Genomic DNA, 10,427 nt, shown 5'->3' with positions numbered 1-10,427 from the left:
CGAAATCCAAAATTTTAATAAACACAATCCGAAATCCGATCCTATCCGAAATCCAAAATCCGAAATTGAATGGATCGGTTCGGATTTCAGATATCCGATCCGAATGAACAGCCCTACCTCACACATGATAGACATAAAATCTATGTACACCCCCACTCTTCCCAGGCCCATTTGTAAAAATACACTGGTATAATATTGTTATTGTTGTAAAACATAGTATAACAAAAAAACAAAAATAGAAAAGCAAAAAATATTCTTTTTCCCGGTAAGATGTCAAAAATCTCCAGCCCGCAAAAGAAACTATTTTTTCTGGTCCGCTTTAATTAACTTTTTGATTGTTTTTACGCATATTAAGGAATCAATCTTTTAGTATTAATTAACAATAAAAGTTATCTTATTAACCTTAATTTGTTCATTGAAAATATAATAGATACTCTAAACTCTTCACTCAAAGGACAATTTTGAAAAAAGAAAGTTAAGTTCTTCTTGATATATAAAAAATTCAAATATTCTGGGCCACAAAAAAATAAAAAATCAATTAAAGTGGACCATAAATGTCATTTTTTATCAATCCTCTAAGAAGAAGATGGTATAATTCTAAATTTAAAAATTATTAAACTTAAATTTCTCATTTTATTCTTAGTGGTGCATGTTACAAGTTTTGACATATTAAATTTTACAAGTTTCAAAAATTTTATAATCACACAAATATTACTCCTAACATATTTAAATTACAATTTTCTTTCAAACCAGTATCTTATCAAATCAGGCCGTATAAACTGAATTGAATTGGACATTAGTATGATCCATGTAAGATATTCCTGTAAATCCCAGAGGCCAAAATGCAAAATTTTCCAATAGTGGTCATCACATAAAAATAGGAGAAGAAAATAGAAACAACACAAAAACCCAAAACCCCCCTATTGCTTCTTCTGCTCCCTCTCCGTCCCGTTCCGAATGTTCATTTAGCCGACAAAAATCACGCCTATCAAGATATACATACTCCATCCAATACATTATTTTCACCATTAATTAAATCCATATATATGGTGTCTGTCAGTTGCATTTTCAATTGAATCAGCTTTCACATTACAAAAGTTTCTGAACCGTTACCGTACAGCACCCCACCATCCCCAGAAATCATTCCACCATTCACATTTTCTACTCTCAGTGGCAGATTTTGAGGAGTTTCTGCGGATTTGCCACAATTTATAGCTTTAAAAATATAAGTACAGATTTAACTTATATATACAAAAAAATTATGAATCATGGATCGAGCACTGGCTACTAGTGTACTTGCTTTGAGCTCATAGGGTTTGGGTTTTACACTTAAATTATGTGAAACCCTAGCTTGGAAAAGGTTAAATTTGATTGCAAATGGGGAACTGCTGTAGATCTCCGGCAGCTGTAGCTAGAGAAGATGTAAAGTCATCTAACTACTCCGGCAACGATCACGGCCGGAAAGAGAAGTCCGGCAACAAGCAGAAACAGAAGCAGACCACTGTGTTAACTGATATAAAGAAGGAGAATATCGAGGAGAGGTATATAATTGATAGAGAATTAGGCAGGGGTGAATTTGGAGTGACTTACCTTTGCATCGATCGTAGCAATAGGGATGAATTGGCTTGCAAGTCGATTTCGAAGCGGAAGCTGAGGACGGCTGTGGATGTGGAGGATGTAAGGCGAGAAGTGGCGATTATGAAGCATTTGCCAAGGGATTCGAGTATTGTGAGGTTGAAGGAGGCGTGTGAGGATGAGAATGCGGTGCATTTGGTTATGGAGTTGTGTGAGGGTGGGGAGCTGTTTGATAGGATCGTGGCTCGGGGGCATTACACGGAACGAGCCGCTGCTGCTGTCACGCGGACGATTGTGGAGGTTGTGCAGCTCTGCCATAAGCATGGGGTGATCCATAGAGACTTAAAGCCTGAGAACTTTTTGTATGCTAATAAAAAGGAGAATTCACCTTTGAAAGCTATTGATTTTGGATTATCGATTTTCTACAAGCCTGGTAAGTAGGAAGCATTTAATAGGCGCACGGTTAGGAAAATGTATTGTTTGAATTGTTATACCTGTGGTTGGTAACTTAGTGATGTTTTTGCTCAGGATTTTAGTTTAGGATGTTATGTCAATTAATCAGACCTTGAAAGTGGTGCTTTTTTTAATCCAATGTGTGGTGAGAAGAACTCTTAGGATTCGGTTCCTTCTTGATGCTTTTTATGAGATGTTGCTTTTTCGAAGTGAGGATAGAAGGGGAATCCATTAGTTTGAGTGATGGGTTGGTTTCATGAAAATGAAAAAGGAATGTTGGTTAGTTTGACTACAATGTTATTGCAGTAGCACGCTCGCGACTAGCAATTTTGGCTGCATTAGTTAGAAGTTCTGTTGTATGATGCTCATCGCTTGATGTCTTCTAGGTCTGTGAACACTCTTGTGCTAATTAAGAGGCTCACGGCTAATTGAATAGGTGAAATTCAAAAACTGAAATCCTAGCAGACAATTACTACAATTTTGCATGGAAATGGTAATAAGGCTGTCTATTGAGTATTGAATGCTACGTGCTAAAGTGCAGATGAGTTCAGCTATTAGTGCCCTGCAAATGTGTGCTTTTTTTTCTTATAAGTGTTGAAATGCATGACCTTCTCATCTAAAAACTTAAACGGTTAAAAGAGTGCACACTTTAATTACTTAATTATGTTCTTAACATACCTCCTCATGTGCGGGCCTGATTGTTTTTCATGAGTCAAGGACGTGAAAATTCATTCTGATAATGACCGACGGTTAGACTCGAACCCAAAATCTCTGCCTGATCCAATACCATGTTGAGATGTATGGCTATTTCATCTAAAAGTTTAAACTGTTAGAGAGAGCATAACTATAATTAATTAATTATGTCTTCAACATTAAGCATAGATATTTCTATGTGACTTCTTTGACCCTTGTTAACACATTGACATCAGCAATGAATACTGAATCTAGTGTAACAATTCACGATAAACTTGTACTAAAAATTTATTATAAACTTGTAATAATTTAAAGTCTTTTGATCAGTTGATGCTGTGAACAAAAACCTTCTCCCTTTTTTACACTCATCTAGTGCTAAACAAGCTAACCAATGAACAGCTTAGCAGCGGAAAAATGCTAAATTGAAGTTTGTTTGATGGAAATCTATGGTTGAATGGAGATAGTGTGCTTTGATGGGAATTGGATTAGTTAAGAAGGGGATACTTTTGACAAACAAATGAAAGCCTAATGGTTGGCCAAACTGTTTATCATGAAGATAGAGGGTTGTGCTTCTTTCAATTGTAATGAGACTCTTTTGAGGCTTGAGATTGATTGTATCACGTTTGACGAATTGGGGTTGCTGTGTTATGATGCATTGGGCTTGCGTTGACATTTCAAATTTATGCATTAGAATTTGGAGCTCACTGTGATTTCTCTTATTCAGTTTGTGCTGATGGGATTGTGCTAGTTGCAAAAGGTTAAAAATACTTTTGTAGGAAGTTTCTAGGTCTCCAACTTGTGAAACTGAGAAGTGCTGGACATAGGCTACATTGAAGAATTGCATATCAGCTAAGTTTCAATACAGCATGCTTTTGCACTGATTGCCTGCTTGATGCAAAGGCCATATAGAAGAATCAAACTCATGCCAAATGCCAACTTGCACTTGTTTGGTCCCTTCTATCAACTTATAGTTCCACTAGCTATTTATTTTTCATACCATCATATGTGATGATGCTTGAAGCTTATTCTGCCTAGCGCCTCCAAAAGTTATTAGAAAAGCCTAAGCTACTATATCTTAACTAAAAGTCAAATTATAGTAGATATACTGTTGTCTAAGAGCAGGATTGTGAAACTCTCTGCTTGCATCATACTGCTAGAAGCTCTGAATGATGCGAAGAAGTTATTGATGTGCATGGCTAACTTTAATGTATGTTTGCATCACTGAAGTGAGCACTTTATAGATTCACCTTCATTTGAATTATGACATACTTCTGATGCTTGGTTATTCTGAAGTATCATTGTCGAATATATTGAACTACAGTTTCCCGTGATGGGGCAAACATTTGAAAAAATTAAGAATGGAAAGATATCATTGTTCTTTATCCTGTATTTCTATTATCTGATTATGGATAGTGAGTGACCTATAGGATGGCATTGCACAATTGGTGATGTCTTGATTTGCCATATTGTGAGCCCTATGCTTGCAACTTGCTGATGGCATGAGTTGCCATATTGTGTTCTCTATGCATCATAGACACACATACATGGAATACATGCAACTATTGATAACATACCTTGGGCCTAACTCAACCCCAAAGGTTAGCTTATTAGGTGAGGATTGCTTAAGACCATATATGGAGACCAAATACCCCATCCATAGCCGAGGGCATGCCCAAGACTGGACATCTAGAGCATGGGTAATATAATACGGGGACCAACATAGGGTAAATTGGGATGAGTATGGCTCTAATACGATTATAAAAAATTGACTTTGAACTTAAGTCAACCCCAAAAGTTAGCTCATGAGCTGAAAAATTGGGACCATCTCTTTCTTTTTTTTATGGAGGGGGGGGGGGGGTTGTAGAAAATGTGAAAGGTCAAGAGTTTTTGCTGTGAGCATTGTGTGCAAAACTTCAGTTTGCAAACAGTAACATAGTCCTTTTGGAAGATCCCAGTTCTTTCTTGTCTCTTAAGTAGTTGTATTTTCTTTTGGGTTGTCTTTATAGCATCCTCTTTATTTTTCCTATTTATTCTTAATAATGGGGTAGCAAAAGTCTAGATTACTAGCTACATTTTAGGATAACATTTTTCACATTTTCAGCCTCCCAAATACAGCTTTGTAATAAACATCTTTCCTATTATCTGAAGCGTAGCTCAAGCCTCTAAGATTTGTTCAAGGAATTTAGTGTCTTTTTGCTTGAAACATCTTTTGACATTTTTTCTTAATTTCCTCCTATAGCTAAGCTAACTTTTATATTGAGCAGACATTTAAGTCGATTCTCTGTCTCTGTTATCAAAATGACTTTATGGTTGCACCAATTGTTTGGTCCTATAGTCGAGTTGTTTTTCTACCAAATCTATGACTAGTGTAACCATTTTTTGTCTATTAATTTGGGTAAGATGTTATCTCAAATCATGTATAATCTTGAAAGTTTTTTTGGTTGTTAGGTGAGAAGTTTTCTGAAATAGTTGGAAGCCCTTACTATATGGCTCCAGAGGTGCTCAAACGGAACTATGGACCAGAAATAGATATATGGAGTGCAGGAGTCATTTTATATATTTTGTTATGTGGAGTTCCTCCATTTTGGGCCGGTAAATGCACTTCTCGTGATGGGTTATTCCTTCCCCTTTTTCAATTCGGCTGTTCCCTCTCACTTGCTTTCTCTCATTTGATTAAAGGGACTCTTTTGTTGCAGAATCTGAGCAAGGAGTTGCCCAGGCCATCTTACGCGGGGCAATAGATTTCAAGCGTGAGCCCTGGCCAAGTATTTCAGACAGTGCTAAGAATCTTGTACGGCACATGCTGGAGCCAGATCCAAAGCTACGACTGACTGCAAAAGAAGTACTTGGTAAGTTGTGTTTTAGTTGTTTTTTTTATTCTCAAGGTGTTTGTTATGATCTTTGAGAAAACCTTGCCTCATAGCATGACACATATTTTTAAGAAGCATATAATGAGGTAACATCTTTGGATTGTTCAGGCAAACATGCGTGCACTTTAAATATTACCTGGGTCAAAGGGATGACTTGCTAAAATATCATTTTGACTTTGTACTAATAAGCCAGTTGGAGGGGTCAGTAAGTGAGGTTTGAGATCTCAGCAACCATTGAAATCGAACAATGGCAGACACAGGCTAATTACCATGTGATGAATGTCCTATACCTTTTTTACATTGGTTTGACTATCTAAAGTTAATATCTAAACTAATACGTGGTTCACTCAGATTTTTCAAGAGGTGCTCTTGGTACCTTGTTTGCTTGCTCTTTATGTTTTGCCTCAATGGAGCTTAAAATGTTGGAGAAAATTAAGGAGATACTTTCAACCTCAAACAACCTGTGCAACTTCTGATAAAGAATGATGGGGAAGGGAAAAGGAGGGGGAGGGAGGGGGAAGGGGGAAACTAGGGAACATTCAGAAAACTTGCAACATGGGGGAAGCTAAAACTGGCTAAGATCCTTGATGACAGAGGAATGAAAACGTAAAGAAATAAATAAAATGTCATAGTTTTCTTGCAAACTACTTTATTGGGATTTCCCGAGTTGTTTGTTTTGGTGAACTTTTAACTTTCTTAGTTTTATCTTATCCCAAAAAAACAAATCATTTTTATGGCTGCCAGAGGTTTTCATTAAATGGACGCTGCTGAATTTGATGAATTGAAATATGTGGAAAATTTGCAATAACCTCCATTTCGAAGCTTGAATGCTGTTTTGTTGTATTTTGTGTAATGAACGTTTTCTCTTGTAGAACATCATTGGCTTCTAAATGCTAAGAAGGCTCCAAATGTTCCTCTTGGAGATATGGTCAAGTCAAGACTTAAACAGTTCGCACTGATGAATAGGTTTAAGAGGAAAGCTCTCAGGGTTAGTTTATTATGATGATTTTGAACTATATTAAAGTTTGTGCTCTTAGAAACGCTAAAAGGTGCACTGTCAAATGCAGGTGATTGCTGATTTCTTGTCTAATGAAGAAGTTGAAGACCTCAGAGAAATGTTTAGCAAGATAGATACTGATAATGATGGCATTGTTTCTGTTGAAGAACTAAAAGCTGGACTTCACAAGGTCAATTCACAGCTGGCGGAATCTGAAGTGAAGATGCTTAATGAAGCCGTGAGTACACCTGCCTGTTCCTTGATGAAAAACATTTATAATATCTGCAATCCTTGTCATCTCACATGTTATTGTTATATAACCTCCTCCATAATACCTACCAACAACAAAAAAAAAAAAAACTCATGGACAAGTAGCAGTGTAAAAAATGAGAAGTTTGGAACCTAGAGGAGAAGGGAGAGGGACTTCATTTATCAGTAAAAAGGGGAAAAAGAAGGAACTGTTAGGAAAGGAGAGATGAGGAAAGAAAAATAAGCGGAAAAGAATTACACAATCTTCCTTTTGATTTTGGATTTCTTGGGGAAGTTTTACTGTCTTCTTTTCTATAGATTGGGAGTTTATCTCTAAAATGAACATAAGTTGACTTATCTCTAGAGTAATGGATGACTAACTTTTTTTTTTCTTTCTTTTGGTTAGGACAATGGATGACTACCTCTGTTCTGTCTGTGACCATTTGTTGAACTGTTCTTTCTGTTTGATGTATGACTGTGATTTGATCCCTAAGCTCGTTTAGATGTTTCTATTCTGCGAGGTTTTATAATTATTAACTATTGCGAAGTAGTATGCTTTCCACTTATAGTTTGTTGCTGGCATTATCATTAAAATGCAGCTAATGATCAGAGTACTTAATATAAAAGCTAGTAAAAGCTCTCTCCTCTTTTCCCTAATAGAACACGTGAAAAGAAACAATGGCAGAATGGAACATAAAACGATATAAATCATGTAACAATGCCACAAATATTAATAAGGCAGGTATTTCCTAACAGATTGATACTAACGGGAAAGGGACTCTGGACTATGGGGAATTTATCGCTATTTCACTCCATCTTCAAAGGATGGCAAATGATGAACATTTGCACAGAGCTTTCTCCTTCTTCGACAAGGATAAAAATGGTTATATCGAACCAGACGAGCTTCGGCATGCATTGATGGAGGACGGATCAGAGGACTGTACCAATGTTGCTAATGACATATTCCAGGAAGTTGATACGGACAAGGTAAACAGCCCAGCATACAAATCATCTACAACTAACGATGAATACAGAGTAGTGTGATTACTTATATATTCCCTTCTCATATTTGCAGGATGGCCGCATCAGCTATGACGAATTTACAGCGATGATGAAAACTGGGACAGATTGGAGAAAGGCTTCTCGACATTACTCAAGAGGGAGATTTAATAGTCTGAGTGTGAAGCTAATGAAGGATGGTTCACTTAACTTGGGGAATGAGTAAAGCTTAGAGAGGCCACTCTTTCATTCATCAAAATGAAGTACTGTATCCGATGTGCATTGTTATCGTACTTCAGTATCTTGTTATTGTTTGTGGGGTTCGGTTTAGATTGTTTGTGAGTAAACCAATTAGTTTATAGCTGTTGGGGAAGGCCAATCAAAAATACATATTCTTTCCTCTACTCTTGACAACTTATATTCTCCACCAAATCAAAAACTTGGAAACTTAGTAGACCATAGTTTCTCTACCTCTCTCTATCTACTGAGTACGATTTATATGAGCTTTCCTTTTCTTCTTTGATTTGTCTCATTAGAGAGTTCAATTTAATGGATTTAACCAGAGGTTTATTTCGCATAAACACGTTCTTAAGGGAAAAAAAATCATGACGAATGTGTACTTCGGCCTAATACAATTTTGATATTAAATGTCATATTTAACATTTTTATTTTATTGTTACTTCTTCAAAAGTCAGATGCAATTATCTTTTCGTGTTGATATTTCTGTCTAACGACAAATTCTAATATTTTATATTTCTCTTCATTGATGAACTTGCATATAAAGCGATAGGAATTAGCCATATTTGTCGTGAAGCAGTGATGAGATAAGTGTAAATCTAATCATCTCGAAGTTGTTCAAAGCCAAATTAGCCGATATTGGATAAACACCGATACTCAACTTTATCTTGTGGAAGGAAAGCACATGCTTTTTATTGCACAAATCGTTATCAAGTTGTCCTCGTCGTGTTCCTTCTTTTTTTCTTCTTATTTTAATCATAGCATTCTGTTTTTCCCCCCTTTTCCTTGACAAATTCATTTTTTTTTACTGCTTTCAGAATGACTTTGAGGGTGTTTTCTCTGTCCATTCATATGCGTGCATCCTTCAACATTTTTCTCCTTTCATGATAATATCATTAGAGAGTTTTATCGATTGTAGTTCTCAATGCCGGCTCAAGTTGTCACGCCATGAATCTGGGTCTGGACGTAACACGACACTCGATGCCTGACTACATGTGACCGAGCGAACTAACTGGCTGGCTGAATCAACATGTGATATCATAACATACTGAATACGAAAGATAAACTAACACATGTTGATATACTGAAAGTCTGAATGATATAAATCAAAGTACATAAATATTAATACAATTTCTGAAACGTATTTGCAGCAAAAATAGCTTAACATGAAAAACTTGAGACTCTGTCTAACTGTTACTCTAGTCTATGAAGCCTCTAATGAAGTACTGAAAACACTGTCTGTCTATAAATACTGAAAGACTGTAAAGTAATGATAATGCCCCGAAAGAACTGGGGATCACCAAATAGCTGGTACGAGAATCCTAGCGCTCTGAATCGTCGACCTGTAAATCATTACCTGCATTGTGAGATGCAGGCCCCGGGCAAAAGGGATGTCAGTACATTTGAATTGCACTGGTATGTAAAGCAACTGAAAGAAAGAACTATAAATGCTGAAACTAATACTAAGTTGATAACTGAGAATTGATAATTGATAACTGAAATGATAACTGTTGAAACTGAAATGATAACCGATAGCTAATAACTTATAGATAATAACTGAAATGTTAACTGATAACTGATAACTGATAACTGAAATGATAACTGATAACGGATAACTGAAATGATAACTGATAACTGAACTAAACAAAGGAAGTAAGGTTATGAATACTCCCTCTTCTGAATGATGAACAACTTGTTTATCTGAATATAAAACTGCGGCCTCAGGCCCAATATATATGTGCACAAACTGCGGCCTCGGGCACAAGTTTACGTATACATAACTGCGACCTCATCCCTAAAGATCCATAAAGCATAAACTGCGGCCTCAGGCCCAAAGATACATAAAGCATTAACTGCGGCCTCAGGCCCAAATACAGGTGTTCGACATTCAGGGATTTAAAATTAGGAATTGAGAATCATATTGCAATACATAATAGTGAAGTACTGAATCACGCTGAGTTACATGATACTGGAATACTAGATCACACTAAGTTACATAATACTGGAATACTGAATCATACTGAGTTACATAATACTGGAATACTGAATAGGACTAGCATGAGACATGTATTCTTGAACTGATTATGAACACTGAAACTTCAACTGTTTATGACATGCTGAGTAAGCTATACTGAGACTTAGGGACATCAAACCCAAGTCTATATTGAATGTGAACTGAGCTCACAACGTTTAGAATGAAAGTCATGAACGAGTTATGAAGCTAGAGAATAGAAGTTCTACAACTATTCAAGGAACTAGGCTTAACTATATTTATGAGGCAATTGATACGTCGTAAAAGAAACGTAGTGTAGGGAGAATCATTAAAATTCCCAACACATGAAAAGTTAGCCTCA

The 10,427-nt window shown here is 36.4% G+C and overlaps 1 protein-coding gene across 1 annotated transcript; it reads left to right on the top strand.

Annotated features, from left to right (window-relative positions):
• The first annotated feature begins 808 nt into the window (after positions 1–808).
• On the top strand, positions 809–8,306 carry LOC107787687 (calcium-dependent protein kinase 13). Its single transcript, XM_016609322.2, has 7 exons — positions 809–2,008; positions 5,170–5,313; positions 5,418–5,570; positions 6,464–6,579; positions 6,659–6,826; positions 7,594–7,824; positions 7,913–8,306. Exons 1-7 carry the CDS (start codon positions 1,378–1,380, stop codon positions 8,060–8,062), a joined length of 1,593 nt encoding a protein of 530 aa, XP_016464808.2. The 5' UTR covers positions 809–1,377; the 3' UTR covers positions 8,063–8,306.
• The last annotated feature ends 2,121 nt before the right edge of the window (positions 8,307–10,427 follow it).

Source organism: Nicotiana tabacum, chromosome 5, assembly GCF_000715075.1.
Source record: "Nicotiana tabacum cultivar K326 chromosome 5, ASM71507v2, whole genome shotgun sequence".
In the NCBI taxonomy this organism is placed as follows: domain Eukaryota; kingdom Viridiplantae; phylum Streptophyta; class Magnoliopsida; order Solanales; family Solanaceae; genus Nicotiana; species Nicotiana tabacum.
The sequence above is the reverse complement of the archived record's forward strand: the minus strand, read 5'-3'. Positions and strand labels throughout refer to the sequence as shown.